Source organism: Hylobates moloch, unplaced genomic scaffold (assembly GCF_009828535.3).
Source record: "Hylobates moloch isolate HMO894 unplaced genomic scaffold, HMol_V3 SCAFFOLD_4, whole genome shotgun sequence".
In the NCBI taxonomy this organism is placed as follows: Eukaryota; Metazoa; Chordata; class Mammalia; order Primates; family Hylobatidae; genus Hylobates; species Hylobates moloch.
This window is the reverse complement of record NW_026652279.1, coordinates 50,234,628-50,257,337: the sequence shown is the minus strand read 5'-3', so window position 1 is coordinate 50,257,337 and position 22,710 is coordinate 50,234,628. Positions and strand designations below refer to the sequence as shown.

Below are 22,710 nucleotides of genomic sequence, written 5' to 3'. Positions count from 1 at the left end.
CACCAAGCTCACATTTGTTAAATGACTTTGTGCTCTTGAAAAGAAATGTATAAAAAGCACATTGCCAACTGCTCTGCATGATATCCTTTGTTTGGATTTTAGACGCAGCTTGACTGACACAGAGATTCTGAATAAGAAACTCTTTGGATACTGAAAAGTCTTTTAAAGAAGGTGATATACAGATTTCAGAGAACAATTTCAACATTGTTCTGTTGAAGGTTATACTCAGTCCTGAACCACATTACTTTCCTGTCTACGTTTCATTTCCTGGGGGCTTGTCAAGTGATAAACAGACCCAGGCGTGTGTGGTAGATTTTGGGTTTTTTAGCACGAAGTGGGTGGCTGGAGTTTGCTTGAAAACATCAATTGACTTTGTGATCATTACGGAAATGCTGGTGTAAGGTGTTCAGAAGACAATGGAGAAAAAATGGAAATACTGTGCTGTCTATTACATCATCCAGATACATTTTGTCAAGGGTAAGACTTCCAGTTGTCCCTTCTTGTCGGATGGGCCGCTTTAGGGGTGGATGGGGCCTCTGTTCATTTAAAATGCCTTGTGACTGTTGCTGAAATTGATCACCAAAGGACAAATCATTACTAAGGGTTTCAGTTATGTATTTAAGTGGCAGGTATAGGAGAGATGCTAGAATCTAGAAATGATTACTAATGAACACTAAAAATAAGAAGGGAACGGGTCATTTGTGCCACTGCTCTGAGGCATTTTCACCCATTTCCTTTCCAACAGGATCTCTGGAGTAATTGGAAAATTGTGTTTCTTGGAAATGAAATGCTCTCCAAATGGTAGTCAAAACAACTGCAGAAAAATGAAAAATCACAAAGCCACCAAAGCTCAAAGATCCTTGCTTAACTTTTTTCTCTCTCAAGTACTCTCTTTCTTTTGGATATAACAAGTATTTCTCATCCAAATACTAAGGTCTTTGGGAGTTGAATACATGTTGAATTTTAATGAGGCATGTGTAGGTATGAACCTGGGAGACAAAGTGGAATCCTTATGACAGTGGGAACAAGAGCCTAATGGGCCTATTTAAAAAGAGAAGGAAGCAAGATTAGTTCTGTATTCCACAGTATGAGAGTATTATAGTAAGCCTGAGTGTCTTAAGAATTAACTGTGCTTTTCAGATATAGCTATGAAAATATTAAGGAGAATTTCTAAATCAAAGGAGATTTGGAATATAATGCTGTAGATAGGACCAGAGCCATATTTTCAGGCAAAGGATAGCTCACAGGAAGTTACATTAAACTGTACTAACCTCTGCCTACCAAACTTTTGCATCCACAGAAGTATGATAATTCCCATTTGTCAAGTACTTTTAAGAGCCTTGTTTCTTCTCAGTTGCTTGTCATCTTTTTATCTTTTCCTTTTGTGAGCTTCAGTGGTACTTGTCACAATAATATATATCATTTCTGCAACAGGATTCCATGTTAATTCTAAAACTGAGGCCAACACTATTGAAGGCATGTCACAGTCTCAGTGCTTAACAGGTTTTAAGTGTCCTGTATCACTTGGTCAGACTGCTGATGGGAAAGACACTCTACTTATGTCTAGTATTTCAGACCATCGATTAGAGGTGATACTAAGTGGAACCTCTTCCTAAGGTTAAATGAGGTCCTTTCAATCCTTGTATATTGAAAGTGAAATTTCTTACTCTAATCAACTAGACTGAATTTGGGAGACAGTTTGGAAGTTATGTGGAAGGAAAATAAAATGAAATAAGTAATAATAAAGTTTAAAATAATAAACATAACATAGGTAATAGTTAACATTAAGTATAGGTTACTTAGAAGTTATATGTAGGCTAAGAAATTTAAGTAGCCCCGCCCAGCATTGCTAACAAGTTGCAGCTGCGAGCTTATTTCAACCTTCCAGGCTTCTCGCCTGCCCCCAGACCCCCATGTATTTCTGCAACTCCTGTTTTACCTTACCCCACCTCTGTCTAGCTTCAAGGTTGACTGGTCAAGATAACTAAATTGTAAGTTTTCTCAGAATTGTCATGGGTTAAATAATTTACTGTCTTTGCCTGAAACCTGTATCCTGCCTTGTTTTCCTGCCTCAAACGACATATAAGCAAGCCTGCTTTCTTTGTCAGAGTCAGCAGCCACTTTGGGCATGAGTCTGCTGTGGGCCCGGATGCCCGAATTAAATAAAGTTCTCTTTGGTCTCCAAACGTCTCTTTGTCTTCCTTGGCTGGAGTTTTACTGTGACAGTTATGAGGGTTATAGAAAGACCACAGACTCTGGGCAACTGAGTTCATTCTTGTACTGGAGGTGTGACTTTTTTTGTTTTGTTTCGTTTTTCATTTTTTTGAGATGGAGTCTCACTCTGTCGCCAGGCTGGAGTGCAGTGGCATGATCTTGGCTCATTGCAACCTCCACCTCCCAGGTTCAAGCAATTGTCCTGCCTCAGCCTCCCGAGTAGCTGGGACTACAGGCGTGTGCCACCACGCCCAGCTAATTTTTGTATTTTTAGTAAAGACGGGGTTTTGCTGTGTTGGCCAGGATGGTCTGGTTCTCTTGACTTCATGGTCTGCCCGCCTCGGCCTCCCAAAGTGCTGGGATTACAAGCATGAGCCACCAAGCCAGGCCTGGAGATGTGACTTTGAGCATACGTTTCATCTCCCTGTGGCCCAGTTTCTTCCTCATAAAAAAGGGTTAACAACATCACCTATGGCATGTGAGGGGGATTAAACAAGGTAAGATATGAAAGGCCCTTGTAAACATGTATATTTCAAAGAAATTGCTATACATATATCATTTATTTTTGCAGTTTCAGAAATCATCACGTTTATTATATTCAGCTGTTGTTTTATAACCCAAAAAGCCAGTTATATTAAACGTAAGAAGAATTGTCATACTAAGTTTGCTGGTGTGCTTCAATTTTCAAATAGGCTTAATTTTATTTACAGGTAGTCAGAAACCTTCAATTATATTTTGGTCAGACCAACACATAGATAAATGTTTAGAAGTCAGTAATTTCCTCTAGCTTCTCTACGTAAATGCCTCCTTATTTATATTGTCTCATGCATCTCTATCTGAGTGAGACACAAGCTCTATTCTACTCTTAAAGCAGCCAGGGAGAAATTTCCTCAGTTGCTCCCCTCACCTTACTGAAGTGACTAGGGTTTTTAATTAAGAGTCATTCTATGTGAATTATTTAAACTCATGGCTCATGTTCTTTCTTTTCAGGAGTTTGGGAAAAAACAGTCAACACAGAAGAAAATATTTATGCTACACTTGGCTCTGACGTCAACCTGACCTGCCAAACACAGACAACAGGCTTCTTGGTGCAGATGCAATGGTCCAAGGTCACCGATAAGGTAGACCTGATTGCTCTTTATCATCCCCAATACGGCTTCTACTGTGCCTATGGGAGTCCCTGTGAGTCACTGGTGACTTTCACAGAAACTCCTGAGAATGGGTCAAAATGGACTCTGCACTTAAGGAATATGTCTTCTTCAGTCAGCGGAAGGTACGAGTGTATGCTTACTCTGTATCCAGAGGGCATTCAGACTAAAATCTACAACCTTCTCATTCAGACACACGGTAAGCATAACTGGTAGAGGGATGGAAGCACAGGCTTTCATTCAGCTCTCTCTCATTCAACAAATGTACATTGTAAGAAAAACAAGGTTAGGCATGGTGCTCAGCATACAAAGGTTGAGCAGAAAGAGCTATTGTCTGATAAGAGAGACAGGAAGTGACCACAGCATTTAAGTGAATAAATGTAAACTTGCAACAGTGATAATTGTCGATAATAAAGACTGTAACAGTCTTGTGAAGGAGCACATCACAGAGGCCATTGAAATTGTCCTTGAGAAATTAACACCGTAGCTTAAGTCTAAAGAATGAGTAGACATTAACACAATTTAGGAGGTAGGGCTGAGGCAGAGTGGGATTGTGAGTAATCCCAGAGAGAGAAAAGAGCTTGCATGAAGCTCTTTGGAGTGTTTCAAGAAATGGGAAAATGCCAATGGGACAGCAATACAGCAATTAAAGGATAAGGCAAGTAAGGACCAGATCATGTTGGACCTGGTCAGCTTCCGTTTTAAAAGGTTTCTATTTTGATCTCAGAACCATGAGAAGATATGGAAGTATTTCCAACAAAAGAATGGCATGACATTTATAGGCTGATTGTATTTGTGTTGTTTAAAAAAAAAAAAGTCATACCGACTTTCATGTGAAAATGAGGTGAAGATGGACAAGAAGGAGACAACTCAGGAGACCACCTCAGTAGCCCAGAAAAGAGAGAGTGGTAGTTCAGGTAGATATAGAAGGAAAATAGCAAATTTTGTGCATTGGGCATAAAACAGATATGATCATAGAGTGAATATAAGACAAGGGCAGTATGAGTGAAGGAGAGAAACAAGTTGAAGGTGATGTCTAGGTGTCTGGCATGCACACCTGAATGGTGGTGCTATTCACTGTGATGGAAGGTAAAGGAAGGTTTGTGGGGGAATTTATGAAAGTGGTTCTGGGTATACAACATTTAGTCTAGGGCAGGTAAAGGGACAAAGGAGGCTGCTAGCTATGAAGCGTTCACACCAAACATACTTTGGAGGCCTGCATTTAGAAGTGGGAGTCCTAGATTTAAGTTCTAGCACCTTTCTGAATAGAATTGAAATTTGACTTGGGGCCTATCGTGTAAATTCTCTGAGCCCATTTGGAAAATGATTATAATAATGCCTGCCCTCAATTACCTGGTCCTAAACTAAATGATTTTCATTTCTCGTAATGGAAAACAATGAAAGTGAAAGCCAACAAATGCAAAATGCACTGGCAGTGGACTGGTTCTAACTCAGGGCAAAGTGGCCTGGTAACATGAGAAAAAAAAAATAACTTGCGAAGGTCATATTAAAGGGGGCATAGAGCTGTCCAGAACAAGCGACAGGTATGGATTTATAGCCTCCTCTCCATGACTTATACCTTACTTGCTTTAAAAATATGCTGTTGGAACAGTCCACCTATAGGCCAAGGTCCCATCAACTACTATCTTATAATGCCCAATTCCCTTGCTGTTTTCCAGGAGGAAAACACCCCCCACACACACACAGACACATACACACACACACACACACACACACACACACACACACACTTCAGTTCAATTAAGGATGGAGTGGAGTGGGATTGAAGTAAAGAGAAATGGAAGACCTATATAGAAAACTGTTTAGCTACACATAGTTTGATTTAGGTAGCCTGTATTTGGACATTGGCTCTGTCACTTAACATACGTTTCATCATTCCCAAGTTGTTTCAAGTTTCTTACATAACAAATATGGATAATTATAGTACTTTCTTTCTAGATATCACTAGCTTGGTGATTAAATGAGATAATCTGTGTAATGCACTTAAACATATAATTCCTGCTAAAGGATAAGAGTTTGGTAAATTGTAGTTTTCAATGAAGAGTAGTAATAATTACATTGAGCAAATTCTATTTCTCAGTTCTAATTAAATATGAGCCCTGCTCCTTCTCTTTATATATTGACCTCATTTGGAACCCAGTAAGACGTTTGCCATGTAATGTTAGCACAAGTACACATTGACCTTGGTTTCATACATAGATTGTTTTGTACATTGTGCCTGAACCAGTAAACAATACTATTGCCTCACTGAGGACTCAGTGTTTCCTTCATTGAAACTTGGCAACATGGATTGATGTACCTTATAGGAAACAGAATATGTGATGCCACAAAATGAAGACAGCAATGGAGAACAGATAGTATATTATCCAGAAAGGAGGATGATGTTGCCTTTAAAGAAAATGTATTAACCAAGGGAGTTAAGCTTGCAGCTACTAAAAACGGCAGATCACTGGAGAGGCAGAAACCATATCTATACTTTTTGCGGTTGGAAAATTTCCGGTCTTCTGAATGTAACTTTGCTGCTGTCAACTGGATCAGATGAAAAGCAACGGCCTCAGTGTTAGGGAAATGGTTCTGGTATTCTGTTTTTGGGTACAAAGGGAGTAAAATAGAAAAGAGCAAAACAGAAGGGGGAAACATCCTTCACCACAGAGTGACCAAAAATGTAAGCCTGGTATGGAGCCACAGAGTAGGCAGCTGACTAAAGGGAGGCAGTTGCCATCTGAGAGCTCTGTCAAGTTCACAACCAATAGCATATTTTCTTTTTACCCTTTACTGTTTTGATCTTCTCTTGCTTCTTCTCCTTTCACTTGTACAGTTTTCTGCTTATGCCCCTGCACAATCTTTAAGTTTACAAGCTAGTTGGGTAAGCAAAACGCACCTGAAGTGCAAACACTTATGTAGTACATAAACAAATGCAAATTGAAGTGGTGCATAAGAACCTAATTTGAAAATGCTGAGGGACTTGAGATATTTGGGTTGATCATCTCTTCCTGTTTCATTTTTGTTGCTGTTTGAGTCATTCTCTCTTGTCTGCTCACAACACAGTGTGTGTCTAAATCCTGTTCCCATGTTCCCCAAGGGCCTAGCTGTGAAAGGATTCTGTTCTCTTTTCACAATATTTCATCTCTGTGTGTGTCTTAGTGCTCTGAGGCTGTGGACAAGAGTGGAAATATAATAAACAGTGTGGGGTTTGCCTCTTTTCCACTTTCACTTGACAGGGTTTCCTCCTAGGTTAGGAGCTTTTGAGTCACTCCAAGAAATGCAGTTCTCTGAGTGAAGCCTTGGATTGTCATAATCTAGATTTCATTCATTTGAGTGCTACTGGATCCCATAATGCTTCAGATTGTAAGATTTTGGTGTATTTTAAAATTTGTAGTTATTAAGATCAGTTATAAGAGTATAACATGGCTTTAATTTACTAGTTCACAGTAAATGCCTTGGTGGGCTGTTAATGTTATTGGAAGCAGTAGTAGCAGTGAATGTGGTTGGAGAAGTCATAGTCGTGGAAGTAGTAGTAATAGTAGCAATAAAATTTTGACACTATAATGTTGATAAGCTTGGTCTAAAACATGCTATTATCCTGTCTAGTTTGTATTGAGCCTGAATACTGGCTCTTCTTAAATTCCTGTATTTAGTCTTTATCCAACAAGTGTTTTTGAGAGCTTACAGTGCTAGGCACCAGGCACAGAGTAGGCATATATGCATGACTGTGCCTTCATGAATCACAAAGTTCAATAGGAAGAAGTTGAGATTCATCAAATAAGCCAACAAATATCAAATTGCAACAGTGAGAAGTGCTTCAGAAGTGAGGAAGTAGACAGTATATGAGAGGGTATAATAGGAAAGTCAGAAAAGACTTTCTTTACTTTGTCCTTTCCTTTTCTTTCCCCCTTCCTTTCATTTCCCTCTCCTCTCCCCTCCCCTTTCTTCCCCTCCCCTCCCCTCTCTTTTCCTTTCCTTTGGAAGTGCTGCTTCAACTGGAGTTAACCAAGTGAACACAGAGCTTTACAAAGAACAGGACATGCAAAGGCTCTATGGGGGAAGGAAGTTATAACAACTGGGTAGGCAGGAGAGATTTTAAAAGGTATTATGGCTGGAGCAGAGGGATTACAGGTGAGGCAGTTGACGATAAGGTTAGAAAGATTGATTAGTCCATTTAAGGAGTTTTGTCTTTATCCTAAGAGCTGTGGGAACTAATTAAAAGGTGGTTGTTCTGTTTGATTGTTTTTGTTTTGCACTTCAAAAATGCATCTTTGTGGTTCCAGTGTAGAGAATGAATTGGAGAAGGCAGAGAGGATAGTGTGGATCAGTTAGAAGACAACAGCAGAAAGCTACATGAGAGATGCTGGTACCATTAAGTACAGTGGCGATGAACTAGAAACAGAGGAATGTTTAGATTAGAAACTTGTGTAGGAGATTCTCCCCACAGGATCAGCGGTGGATTACCTATGTAAAGGGAGGAATAAAAAGCAGTGTCAAGGATGATGCTTTAATTTCTAATACATGACACAGAAAAAATAGGGCAACATTGTATTAGGGAACACTGGAAGATGATCAGATCATGCAGAAATTATTTTGCATTTAATTTTGTAGATGTTGAGTTAGGCATGAAGTTGTGACATACAGAAGATGTTAGGTAAACATCTGGATATACAATTTCTGATCTACAAGAGACTTTTAAGCTAAAGATACAGATTGGTGAGTCATCTGAGTGTGAGTGCTAACTAAAGTTCTGGGAGTGAAAGAAATCATCTAGGAAAAGAAAATCAAGCAAGAAAAGCCATGTGGCACTTCAGCAGAGTCCATGGTGACAGATGGAGAAAGATGAGTCTTCACAGGGTAAAGAAGAGCAATTAAAGAGGCAAAAGTAAAATCAGGAGTGAATTGGGTCACAAAAACCTGGAAATATATTACATAAAAGGAATAGCCATCAATTATAAAGTTTCTAAGAAGATAAAATAGTTATTCGATTGTATTTTAAAACATAAAGTTTTTTTGTCACCTAACAGGAACTGTTTGGTGGCATTGTGGAATGGAAGTCAGGCTGGAGGGAGAAGAGGAATGAGTGGGAGGCAAGGAAATGGGGACAGCACATTGATATGACTCTCAAGAAATCTGCCAGTAGTAACAGGAAGAGTAGATAGAAGTGTTCAAATGAGGGATTCTGTCGATATTGCGGTAGTGATGGTGGTGGCGGTTTCAATTAATAAGAGACACTTGACTGTGCTTCAAAGTTAATGGGCAGGATCTAGTTGAAAAAGAGTAGTTAAATACACAGTATGGAAGATAAAATAATAAACCAAGGTTTCTAAGAAAATGGGGACAATGATACTCACAACACTAGTAGCACTACCCTGATATTGAAAAAAAAAATAGAACAGTTTTTTTTTATTGTAATAGGAGGGAGGGAAAATAAGATGAGTGCATATGATGAGGGAGGTGCTGTCTTCCATTTCTCTAAAATAGGAAACCAAACCATCTTCAGCTAGAGAGAGGCAGGAAGCTTCAGGAAAGAAGATTGAGGAAGGTTTGAAATGGCTGCTATGGATGGAAGGGAAATGGATTCACTAAGTAAACACATTTGGATTTTTGGTCTGTGTTGAACATCTATTTGGGTATGGTATGAAATGGTAGTGAAAACAATTTGCACAAGGCTTTCTCCAGCAGTGATTGGCTGCTTGAGTCTGGGCATTAAAAAGTATGTAGTGCCACATTTGGATTCCTTTTTAGATTGTTGCCAAAAGGAAAACAAAAAGGCAAAGGATTTGGGGTATAAGCAAAAATATTATTGACATAATGCACTATAGAACTTTAGGTTGATAATAAAAGATTCAAAGAAAAAATAAAGCTGGTGATTTGGAAAAAAGTAGAGTGAATAACTCATTAAAAGACCCAATGAGGTTGAACAGTTGAAATGGGACTGGTTGCACAAACTGGAAGAAGAGATGTTTGTAGACTTGAATTTGTGATTTTGTAGATGAGCAATTTTATGTGATAACAAGATCCAAGATGTGATTGTGAGAGTAGATGGCTAAAATGAAGTGGAGACAATTAATGAAGATGACAGTGGGAAGAACTGAGAGTCCAGGTATTGGAGAAGTCATCTGCATGGTCACTGAAAGCACCTAGGTTATGTCAAGTTTGGGGCTGCAAAATATTGCAATCTACATAATAACATTTTCAAAGAATAACGGAGTGTGATTGGGAGATTAGAGCAGAGGTTGACAAACTTTTTCTCTGAAGGGTCATGCTATGCTTTGAATATTTGTCACCTCCAAAATCATTTTGAAATTTATTATCATTGTAACAGTATTAAGAGATGGGACCTTCTTTTTCTTCAAATTTTATTTTAAGTTCAGGGGTACATGTGCAGGATGTGCTGGTTTGTTACATAGGTAAATGTATGCCATGGTAGTTTGCTACACAGATCATTCCATCACCCAGGTATTAAGCCCAGCATCCATTAGCTATTCTTCCTGATGCTCTCCTTCACCCCACCACACCCTCCGACAGGCCCCAGTGTGTGTTGTTCCCTCTCATGAGTCAGAATGATTTATAACAGAATGATTTATATTCCTTTGGGTATATACCAGTAATAGGATGGCTGGGTCAAATGGTATTTCTGCCTTTAGGTCTTTGAGGAATGGCCACACTGTCTTCCACAATGGTTGAACTAATTTACACTCCCACCTACAGTGTAAAAGCATTCCTTTTTCTCAGCAACTTCACCAGCATCTGTTCTTTCTTGACTTTTTATTAATAGCCATTCTGAGTGGTGCAAGATGATATCTCCCTGTGGTTTCGATTTGCATTTCTCTAATTATCAGTGATGTTGAGCTTTTTTTCATGTTTGTTGGCTGCATGTATGTTTTCTTTTGAGAAATGTCTGTTCATGTCCTGTGCCCACTTTTTAATGAGGTTTTTTTTTCTTATTAATTTGTTTAAGTTCCTTTGTAGACACTGGATATTAGACCCCAGGCCCTTTAAGAGGTGATTAGGCCTAAGGGCTCCACTCTCCTGGAAAAGATTTGTGGCAATATAAAAATGTGTGTTTGGCCCCCTCTTATCTCTCTGTGGCTCTTCTGCTCTTCTGCCATGTGGGGAGCAGCATTCCTCCCTCCGAGGATGCAGCATTCAAAGTGCCATCTTGAAAGAGAACACTGGGCTCTAACCAGACACCAAACCTGCCAATGTTTTGATCTTGGACTTTCCAGCCTCAAGAACTAAGATAAATAAATATGTTTTTTAATAAGTTACCCAATCCCAGATATTCTTTTGCAGCATCACAAAACAGACTGAAATCGTCCAAATATTAAATATTTTAGGCTTTGTGGTCCATGTAGTCTCTGTCACAACTACTCAACTCTACCACTGTTGCAGAAAAAGCATCAGAGTATGTAAGTGAATGGGCCTGACTGTTTTCTAATTCAACTTTATTTACAAAAACAGGCAACAAGCCAGATTTGGCCCACAGGCCAAGTTTTATGACCTCTGAGTTAGAGGATAATAGCAGTGAATCAAAGAAGAAAGGGATTGTTTGGTTTTTCTTTTTAATTATACTTTAGGTTTTAGGGTACATGTGTACAATGTGCAGGTTTGTTACATATGTATCCATGTGCCATGTTGATTTCCTGCACCCATTAGCTCGTCATTTAGCATTAGGTATATCTCCTAATGCTGTCCCCGCCCCCCCCCACCCCCCACCCCACAACAGTACCCGGAATGTGATGTTCCCCTTCCTGTGTCCATGAGTTCTCATTGTTCAATTCCCACCTATGAGTGAGAACATGCGGTGTTTGGTTTTTTGTCCTTGCGATAGTTTACTGAGAATGATGTTTTCCAGTTTCATCCATGTCCCTACAAAGGACACGAACTCATCATTTTTTATGGCTGCATAGTATTCCATGGTGTATATGTGCCACATTTTCTTAATCCAGTCTATTGTTGTTGGACATTTGGGTTGGTTCCAAGTCTTTGCTATTGTGAATAGTGCCGCAATAAACATACGTGTGCATGTGTCTTTATAGCAGCATGATTTATACTCCTTTGGGTATATACCCAGTAATGGGATGGCTGGGTCAAATGGTATTTCTAGTTCTAGATCCCTGAGGAATCGCCACACTGACTTCCACAATGGTTGAACTAGTTTACAGTCCCACCAACAGTGTAAAAGTGTTCCTATTTCTCCACATCCTCTCCAGCACCTGTTGTTTCCTGATTTTTTTAATGATGGCCATTCTAACTGGTGTGAGATGGTATCTCACTGTGGTTTTGATTTGCATTTCTCTGATGGCCAGTGATGATGAGCATTTCTTCATGTGTTTTCTGGCTGCATAAATGTCTTAAAATGTGTTACTCATAACTAACAATACTGGTACTGGAGATGGTTTTAGGTGATTCATGAAACAACTTTAAAAGCTTTAATTGTGGAAAACTCTAAACAATATACAAAAATTACATAGAATAATTATGAAAATTGTATAGAATAATTTCTCACATACTGAACATACAACTTCAACAATTATCAACTCATAGGCAATCTCATTTTATTTAAACCCTTATCAACTGCTGCCTTCCAAGATTACTTTGGAGAAAATGCAAGACATCTTGTTTATTTTAGTATGAATCTTTAAAAGATAAAGATGTTGTTTAAAAAAAAAGCCATAATCTACTACCAAAACTAAAAAAAATTAATATTTAATATTATTCAATATCACATCAGCCTGATAATGTTATATTTTGTTTTTTTTAAATTAGGATGCAGATAAACTAGATATATTGTGATTATTTGGAAATTCCCTTTTAATCTGAAATCTATATTACATTTGTTATTTTTCCTTTGCAGTATATTTGTTGAATAAATTTGATGATTTGTCCAGCCTGGATTTTTCTCTTATAGTCCCATAGTATCTCTATGTTTTCACCTTATAGTTAGCCTTATAGACTCTAAGTTATCTTATATTCTTGACAGAGGCTTGATCACATTAAGGTTTTCTTTTTTCTTTTTTGGCAAGACTATGTGATAGATGATGTATAGTTACATGAGAGGCGTATAATTCTGGTTACATGATATTAAGAGCCACTGGTGAGTATTGCCTACATCCATTAAATCATTATGATTTGCCAAATAGAAATATTCTATCATTCCTTAATTTATTAGCTTAAGTGTTTCTATAAAGAGAAACTTCGTCTCATCAACTTATTACTTATTTGGTATAGTTTGTATAAGAAAAGCAGAATAGATACTTGATTCTTTCCCTTTAATCACCAGTTTTAAAAATGAGTTGGTTAACTTGTATTTTTAGAAAGTGACCCATAAGTATTTTATGTTAAGTATCATGAATTCATATGAACTTTAACATACTGATGAATTTCAATTCATTATAGTTATTTTCCTTATTTTACTGAAAATGTCCCATATATAAAACCTATTAATCCTTTGTTATATAAGTTGCAAATATTTTCCCAGTTTGTCATTTATTCTTACTTTCTTATATTGTTTGCAATGCAGCATATTTCTTATTTTTATGAAATAAAATCTATTGCTCTTTTCCCTTATTGGTCCTGATTTTAAGTTTTGGTCAAGAAAAGTTTTCTCCATTTCCAAATTATGTAAGAATTCACTCATAATTTCTGATACTTGCATGCTTTCTTTTATGAGCATTTAAATTTGTAATGTTAGGTTTCTGGTGCAAAATAAAAACACCTACATTCACATTTTTATATATCTCTAATGCCTTCTTCTATATTTTCTACTTTTTTTCCTTCTGTGATTCAGTTATGTATTGACCTATCTTCCAATCATGAACTCTATCTCTATGATGTCCAATAAGTTTTTACCCCATCAAATTAGTTCTTAATTTCTGATATTGTATTTTTAAGTTACTGATCACGTTTGATAGATTTTTAATTTTTGATAAATTTTTCCACCTTTTGATCTACTTCCTCCATTTCTTCTCTGTTTTCTTGAGTATATGAAAAAGAGTTATTTTAAATCTTTGTTGGATAACTCCAAAGTCAGAAGCATTTGTTTGTCTGTTCCTATGTCTATTTTTCTCTTATTTTCTTTTTTTGCAACTTGCTCCACCATATCTCCTCTAAACTACTTTGTATTATTATTGTTAAATATACTGCATCTATATCAAACTACAAAGTGCACATATATAATAATACATGTATTAAACTCAATAGTTCAGTCAGCAGTACCCAACTTTCTGACACTAGGGCTGGCATGGAAGACAACTTTTCCACAGACTGTGGTGGAGGGGGATGGTTTGGGGATGATTCAAGCGTATTACATTTATTGTGCACTTTATTTCTATTATTATTACATTGTAATATATAATGAAATAATTATACAACTCACCATAATGTAGAATCAGTGGGAGCCCTGAGCTTGTCTTCCTGCAACTAGATGGTCCCATCTGGGGGTGATGGGAAACAGCAACAGACCATCAGGCATTAGATTCTCCTAAGGAGCACACAACATAGATCCCTCACATGCGCAATTCACAATAGAGTTTGCATTCCTATGAAAATCTAATGCAGTCACTAATTTGACAGGACACAGATCTCAGGTGGTAATGTGAGTGATGGGGAGTAGCTGTAAATACGATGAAGCTTTTCTTACTCACACACTGCTCACCTCCTGCTGTGTGGCCTGGTTCCTTTACAGGCCACAGATCAGTACCAGTCTGTGGCGCGGGGGCTAAGAACCCCTGATTTAAAGAATTTCATATTCTTTAATGAAATTAAGAGGAATGAAAAGAAAAAACATATATATATATATATATATATATATATAGTTTTTATTTACTCACACATAAAGACTACATATATAAGTTTTCATATTTAGTCATGTATTTACCATTTTTTGTGCTCTTTATTTTATCCCATGAATTGGAGTTACTGTTTGTTGTCATTTCTTTTCAGCCTGAAGGACTTTAGTATTTCGTATAAGACAAATCTACTTGCAATGAATTCTTTCAGATTTTTTCATTTTTAATTTTAAAGGATAATTTCAATGGATGTAGAATTCGGAGTGGATTGTTTCTCTTTCTTTTAGCATTTTGAATATATCTTTCGATCTCCATTATTTCTGATTAAAATGAGCCACTACTTATATTATTAGTCTGCTGAATGGGATGAGCTTTTGTTTTTGTTTGTTTGGTTGGTTTTTGCTCCTTTCAATTGCTACTTTTATAATTTATTCTTTCTTTTTGGCTTTCAGAAGTTTGATTATGATGTGTCTACATGGGTGTCTCTTTGTGTTTGTCCTATTCAAGTTTTGTTAAAGTTCTTGGATGTATAGATTAATTTTAAGAAAGTTTTTTAATAATCACATATGTGAAGTTTTTGGCTATTTTTTCTTGAAATATTTGATCCATCCCTTTACTCTTTCATTTCTTTTTCTATTTCTCCTGTTTCATGTATGTTAGCATACTTGATACTGTCCCATATGGCTCTGAAGCTGTTTTCATTGCCTTCAATCCTTTTTCTCCCTTAAGATTAGATAATTTATATTGAACAATGTTCAAATACACTAATTCTTTCTTCAGCCATCTCAAATTTGCTATTGAGAACATCTAGTAAATTTTTTATTTTTGTTACTGACATTTCAACTCTAAAATATACATTTGTTTCATTTTATAGCTTTCTATTTCTCCACTAACATTTCCCATTTATTGAGTCATTGTCATATTTTGCTTTAATACTTTGAACAGACTAATAATAGCTTCTTTGAAGTCTCTTAAATTCAACACCTGGGTCCACCCAGATTCAGCTGCAATTACTTTTTTTCCTGATTATGGGTCACACATTCCTGTTTCCTCCATGTCTCATAATTTTTTGTTGAAAACTGGACATTAAAAAATATATATATATATTTATAGAAAGAGTATAGAATATATATATATATGTTGCAACTCTATATTATGTCTTATTTAGGTTCATTTTGTTTCATTTTAGTAATTTATCTGTGCTTGAATGTCTCCTTTGCAACGCAAGGCCATTTATCTCTCTGCTCAGATTTTTATACTAATAGTTATTTTTTAATTTGGCTTGCAAGAAGTTGCCCCTGCATTGGCAAAGCCACTTTACTGGTCCAGCAATGATTTTGGCAAAAGTTATGCTCAAACACCTTAAACCCATTAGGCTTCCACTCTTTACACATAGATTTGTCTGTCAATCAGGGAGTGCATTCAAAGTTACAGCCAGTTATCCAGACTTCCTGGGCTTTTACATTTTGCTAGGCTCTTTTGGGTCTCCCTGACTCAGTATGTAGTTTCCTAGTCAGGGTATAATCTGTGAAGTCCTTATCTTAGCCATTCCATGACTCTGGTTTCCAGGATCTCCATGTTAAAGGTCTTTCTGGTCTAGCACTGTCTTTGTTTTGTGCTGCTCTAACAGAATACCATAGACTGATAATTTAGAAAGGATAGATATTTATCTTCTCACAGTTCTGGAGGTTGAGAACGTCCAAGATCAAGCCATTGACATCTGGGGAGGGCCTTCTTGCTAAATCCTCTGGAGGGGAGAAATGCCATGTCCTCACATGGTGGAAGGCAGAAGGGCAAGAGACCAAAGGGGAATCAACTCGCCCTTTTATAATGGCATTAATGCTACTCATGAGAGCTCTGCCCTATCACCTCCCAAAGGTTCCACCTTCTAATACTGCCACAATGGCAACCAAATTTCAACATGCATTTCAGAGGGGAGAAGCATTCAAATCATAGCAGCCACACACTCCAAATGGGAATACAAACTCAAACTAACCAAGCTTCAGGTTTTTGGCACCTACCAAGTTTGCCCCTGTTATGGGAAAAGGTGAAAGGTTTCTATCCCTAGACCTAATTTAAGTCTGCCCATTGTGGAAAAAAAGCTGCTGGTTTTTGCAACCAGCTCCATATGGCTAAAACTATGTTTCTTAATGACCAGGTTGGAGAAGGGAAAGGATGGAACTGAGGCAAAAAGATTGAAGTCTCCTGCTGTTTTTACTAAAGCTCTAGTGATTTTTCAATAAGAAATGCTTTGCAATTTAATGACTACCTTTAGTCAATTTCCACGGCCCTAAAATTGTTGTTGTTTTTTTAAATACATTTCCCCGGTTTTGTACTTGTCTGTTTTTACTGACCTCCTCATGTCCCCATAACCAGAAGTCTCTCATTCCTACACCCCATATTTTGATGTTTGTATTGTATCTTTATTTAAAAACATATATTCATCACTATTCCCTTTGATATAACAATTATATATTCTTAGTGCTAAAGGTAAATAATCAACATTTATCACTAACCTTTATGTAAATGCATCTTCAGTCTGAAATGTATTCTATTGGAGAATCCTCAGGAAATGCTCATAGCGGCAATATTCTGTGAGTTCTTGCGTAACTCTAACATTTTTCTGTAGTCTTTATTAAAAAAGACTTTTTATTAAAAAAGAATGTAAAATCTTTGGCTCACATTTTCTTTCCCTGAGTATATTAACTATGTTACTCTATTGTTTTCTGGCAGAGGACTGCTATCAAAAACTAATAACAATCAGATTTTCTTTCTCCATGTTTGACTTTGCTCGATACTTTTATACGAACTGCTTAAAGTTGTCCATTCTGGGTCTGTTTTCCTATTTTGCAGTATAATCGTTTAATGTGCAGTTTCTAGTCATTTTAAATTTTATTATATTTTTCTTGAATTATAGTTTTTAATATTTGTTCTGTTCCATTGCTTTCATCTTTTTTCTTTAACTTCTTTTATTGTACATAAATTTTTATCTTCTTTGCATATCATTTCCTTTGAATCTCTTTTATCAGCTTTTTTCTTTTTTTATAATTACATATTGCTTTATTTATTTCAAAATTTCCCTCATTCTATTTTGAAAATAAACTTTAATGAATTAGCTTTTGTGTTTCTGGTTTTATTCTAATTTTGTCTTAATTTCTGGAGTAATTTTTAAAAATTTATTATTTCTAACCCTTTCTTGAATTTCATTACCTATGTTTTGTAAGCTTTTTTCTTCCACTGGACTCATTGGGAACTTTCCAAAATTGTGCACAATTTACATCATTTTATTTCTTTTAGCTCAATTTGAATAATTTGGCTATGATTTTTATTTACTTTGTTGTCATGTCTTGATAATATGCTGTCATTGTTGTAGGAATGTTATTTTGTTCTCTATTCTCTTTTTGCTTCTGATGTCTTTGTAGGTTATTCTATCTCATCCCCTTTCTATTACTCGTGCTTAAGTTAAATGCATTCTTATCACAGAGGAGTGGGCCAGGCTAGCTTTTGTAGAGTGTTCAGTATCCCTAAAGCCGCCTCTTCTGTTATTTTCAAGATAAGTAATTTACCATTGTACTTTCTGAGTGTATTTCCTTTGCTTCTATCCCTCACTTTTACTTAAGTTGCCTCTTTGATTTCTCTTATTGGACCTGTCCTGTTTTATTGGATTCTATATCCAGCAGTTTTTTCTCCCCATGGCATATGTCCTGAGAAGTCCTTTCTGCTCCAGCACTGATAACCTTTTTATTATTTTTCTTGAAGACACTGGTGATTTGGTGTCTGCAAACTCTCTTCTCCATTTCAGCTACTATTCTTGGATTAATCTACCTGTCTTTCCAGTGATTACCTGTTACTAGGCAGAGGGAGGTGGTATGGGTTCTCCAGTTCTAAGATCCATCAGAAGCCCAGTTGATCTTCCTCTGTTTCCTTCTGCACAGTTGCTGATAACACAGTGGTTTAGTAGATTTTTCCCCACCAATTAAGAGGGATGTGTCGTTATTTAGTGTTCTTGTAGATATGATCTATGTATTTTTAGTTTTGTTACCCTATTTATCCTCTTTGTTTTTATAGAGGGTTTCAGGTATATTCAAAAAGTAATGCCACTTATATTGCCAGCTTCCCAGATTCTGGACAAAATTTACAAAAATATAATACTTATGTATTTGACTGATGTTCATTAAAATATAACTAACATATTTGGATTGCATTGACTTTAGAGATATTCAGTATATTTTAAAGAAATATATATAAATAAAACAATTACAATAATTTAAGAATAAAATTAAATAGTAGTAATGGTCATATGCCAATATGGCAAAAAATTATGATAGTAGAGGTGGTATACAAACAACTCCATTTGGAAGTGCTGTGATAGCTAAGTGATTTTTTTACCCTTATGGGATAGGGCTCTTTTTTTCAATTATGGGCTTGGAGTACTATTTGGAAACAGCAGTGGAGAGCAAAGAAAGCACTGATCCCACCTCCAGAGCTTGAGGAATTAGAGTGCAAGAAAATATATAACCACTATTTGGAAGTGCTGTGGGGAAGATGTACCCTAATGGGAAGATCTGGTTTTAATCAGGAAAAGGAGGAAGAAAGAGTTATCAGTAAATAAGACAGATGATATTGATAAGAGATAAGAGATTGAGATTAAAATACAACAAAGATCTAAAGGCTAGATATAAAATTTATAAACTGAGAAATACGCCATTAAAAAATGTATACTGTTATATAGCATATATTTATATGTGTATTTATACATAAAATTTTTAGCCCTAAATTGGTGCTTTAATCTTCAGTTTCCATTTTCTTGATCAGATGGACTATAAAACTTCATAACCTAGCCTTTGCCTTTTTATTTTGATGGACTAATACTGTATAACAGTTATACTGTTTTATAACATATATATATACACACAACGTTAGTACCAATAAGAATGTTCATACTCAATGATCCATTAATTATACTTCTGAGAATTTATCTTAAGTAGCTGAATGGTCAGAAGAAAGCTATTAGCATAAGGATGATCCTTGCTATATAGCATGTAATGGTTTAAAATAAACTAAAAAATCCAAACTGAAAGAGCATAATGATTCAATAATTGGAAATGACTAAATGAATGATGATTAGTATATAAGATAAAATGACATGAAGCCCCCACAAATTGAAATCACCAGTAGTTCAATAATCACACAAAACATTTTAAAGTAATGACATATATAACATTCATTGGTAAACAGGATTGCAGACTATGAGAAAACATGCATGTATGCAAACAAGATTTGAATATAGAAAAAAGAATATAAGATTTTTAGGATATTTGGATGGTAGAGTTGCCTTTATTTATAAACTTCTTTTGATGTTATAGTTTAGTCACAAATTTATATGTATGTATATAAAACTTTCCCAATAGGAGAGACTATGGATATTTATCTTCTATTACCTTAAAAATTAAAATAATTAACACTGCTTCCTCAAAGTTTCCTTGTATATTTTTGTGTCATTTCTTTGTGGGAGGAATGTTTATAAGCTCTGAGAAGACTGTTAGATATGAAGACTGTAAAAAGATCAGATTTTTAGGGCAGGAAAACTATTATGTATGATACTGTAACGGTGGATACATGTCATTATACATTTGTCCAAACCCATAGAATGTGCAAAATTAAGAGTAAACCCTAATGTAAACTATGAACTTTGGGTGATAATGAAGTGCCAGGGTGGGTTTGTTAATTGTAACAAATGTACCACTGTGGAACAGGATGTCCACAGTGGGGGAGGTTGTGGGTGGGTAGAGGTAGTAGATACACTGGGAATTTTGTACTTTCTGCTCAATTTTGCTGTGAACCTAAAGCTACTCTAAAAACTAAAGTCCAACAAAATAAAAAGACAGTTAAGGCTAGGTTATGAAGTTTTGTATTCTATCTGATCAAGGAAATGGAACCTGAAGATTAAAGCACCAATTTGGGGCCAAAGCAGAAGAACATGCCAAATGATGAGTTTGATTCTGTTGGGGTCATTTCCTTGTAATTTTTCAGTATTTAGCAACAATTCTGTGCTCCTCAGTGACTCCGTTTAGCCACTTATACAATGAGGGCTATCGTGGGAGTTTGCCTCTCTGCTTCATAGGTGTACCCTGAGGACAGATGAATCCTTATACTAAAACTGTTTTTGTCTCTTTGATAAAAAGCACTTTACAAACTAATCAGAGATTCATATATTTTCTACCTTATGTTTTGTTACAGTTACACCAGATGAATGGAAAAGCAACCATACAATAGAAATAGAGATAAATCAGACTCTGGAAATACCATGCTTTCAAAATAGCTCCTCAGAAATTTCATCTGAGTTCACCTATGCATGGTCGGTGGTAAGTGTTGCCCTTTTCAGTGAATAACTGCAATGGTCTTTAAACATTGATGAAGTAAAATGAATAAGCAGTAATAATAGGGAAGGAAGCATACAAATAGCAGGCAGGCATTATGCCAGTGGTGGGAGGAGGGATAGGGAAGGAAGGAGAGGTCACTCAGATTCCTTCTCACAGGCAAGCCTCTGAGTCTATGAATGCAGTGAATTAATTTATAAATTTGCTTCTAAAGATTGATTTTTATTTCTATTTATATACCAAACCATGATTACAGAAAGAGCAAAGTGTGATAGTGCCCTAGAAAGGAGCCATATTCAGCAGAAGCCCCTACTCACAGATACTTGTTTCACAAACAACATATGCAGAGCTACAGACTCCTTTCTCCAAAAACCCTTATTACTACACCTTGGGAAATATCCAACATTGGCTTAGATTGGGAAGCACAGACTCTAATGCTTGTGAAATATAAGCAGCAAATGTAAATGAGACAAGCAGGCCTTGTATAAGAAACAGTCACTGCCCAGCTCTATTAATGCCGCAGGGGGCTGCAGGCCTATAGTTGCCATGCCTTCTCATTAAAAAACAAAAATCAAACAACAAACTAAAAAAGCCAGAAACATGGATTTTTATGAAAAATTTTCCTATTTTAAAAATGATGTGTAGAGCAAAAATAAATACTGGTCTATTATTTTGATGTGTAGAGTAAAAATAAGTACTGGTCTATTATTTTGCTAAGACACTGTAAAATATAGCCCTAATTATAAATTTAAAAAATTTCACTGAATATTCACTTTGGCAGTTATGGTGGGCCAACTATTAAGTTGCTTAACATGCTTAACATGTCCTGTGATGACTAAATTCTCCCACTACTTTTCTCTCCTTGAAATACTGCAGAATTCATCTATACAGATCTTCATCTAATCAGATTTATGATTTAATTTGGCCTATCCCTTAACATAACTGCATCATTTGTCTACTTCGTCTGCCTTTGTTATTTTATCATTAGTCTACATTATTCTGCCTAATGCATCAGTTTATTTTTAAAATCTAAATTTAATCTTAAAAACTAAAATTTTCTGAGCTTTTTCTCATAACAGGTAAACAAAATCAACATGAGGGTAATAATAAATATGAAAGAATTGTGTCATTATAATTTTAATGTTAGTCAACCAAATGGCAGCCAGCTACTAACCAGTGTATTTAGTAAACCCCTAAAACTGTTAAAAACAAATGACAACAAAGAGACAAACACAATTATAGAGGTGACCATAAACATGATTTCAAGAATCACGTAATAGGGCATTCATTTAGATGATACAGAATATGATTACTGTATGTTAATTTTTATATTTTTGTCAAAATGAAAACAGAGGATTCAAAAAATCTTATAAAACTCACAGATCCTCATGAATGTAACAGCTGGAACAATTTGGAAACTACTGTGATTCAGATGGTTGATTATTCACATTACAAGCTGCCTAGATTTTTGTGGAAACTAGACCCTATATATAAAAACATTTCCTTGGGTTTGTGCCAAACCCAAAATAATTGACTTGTACTAAGAACTTTAAATACAACCTACTGATAATTTTTCAGTAGGTATTTTTCAGATAGTAAATAATAAAAAGAATTATATTTTAAAATAACTTTCCCAAATGGTTGTAAAACCTACAGTGTCTCTTTGTCGTCTGTCACAAAACTCGTTTGCCCTTTTATAGGATTTGCTTTCCAAAAAGTAAGGCTTCCTGGACAGTATGCCTATCATTAGGATGCGTATAAGTCCATTGTTCTTAACAAACATGATGCAACATAGTTCTGAGAAAAAGGTTAAGAAGTGAGATAATTTCAGGAGGACAGAAATGTACTATACTAAACCTTTTAGTAATGAAATGCATACCTTGCTTCAATATTTTCCACCAACACAGCAGAAAGTTCCTATCCCAGCTATCACAAATTCATTAACAATGGCAACTAGTTTAATAAAGCCTTACTGTAGATATTTTTACTGTAGTTTTCTTATCTTGTCTCATGGGTATGTAATCTGTTTTTCTAAGCAAATGTAAAGCCTTCAGTATGTGTCTTTTATGTGACTCTGAGCTTCTCCTGGACAAAAAGTTGTATCTCTCATTTCTTTTTTTTTTCAAAGTATAAATTCATATTTTGTAGGAAATGTAGTTTACGAAG

General features: G+C 36.0%; 1 protein-coding gene across 4 annotated transcripts in view; it reads left to right on the top strand.

Moving 5' to 3' along the window:
• The first annotated feature begins 345 nt into the window (after window positions 1–345).
• Window positions 346–22,710, top strand: part of CD96 (CD96 molecule) — a 122,036-nt gene continuing 99,671 nt past the window's right edge. For all 4 annotated transcript variants that reach the window (XR_004247690.2, XM_058437525.1, XM_032150211.2 and 1 more), the window contains exons 1-3: window positions 346–477; window positions 3,205–3,561; window positions 20,405–20,529. Coding sequence is in view for 3 of the 4 variants with exons in the window: in XM_058437525.1 (XP_058293508.1) it covers window positions 417–477; window positions 3,205–3,561; window positions 20,405–20,529 (543 nt within the window). In the remaining variant the exon portion in view is untranslated. The remainder of the gene's footprint in view (window positions 478–3,204; window positions 3,562–20,404; window positions 20,530–22,710) is intronic.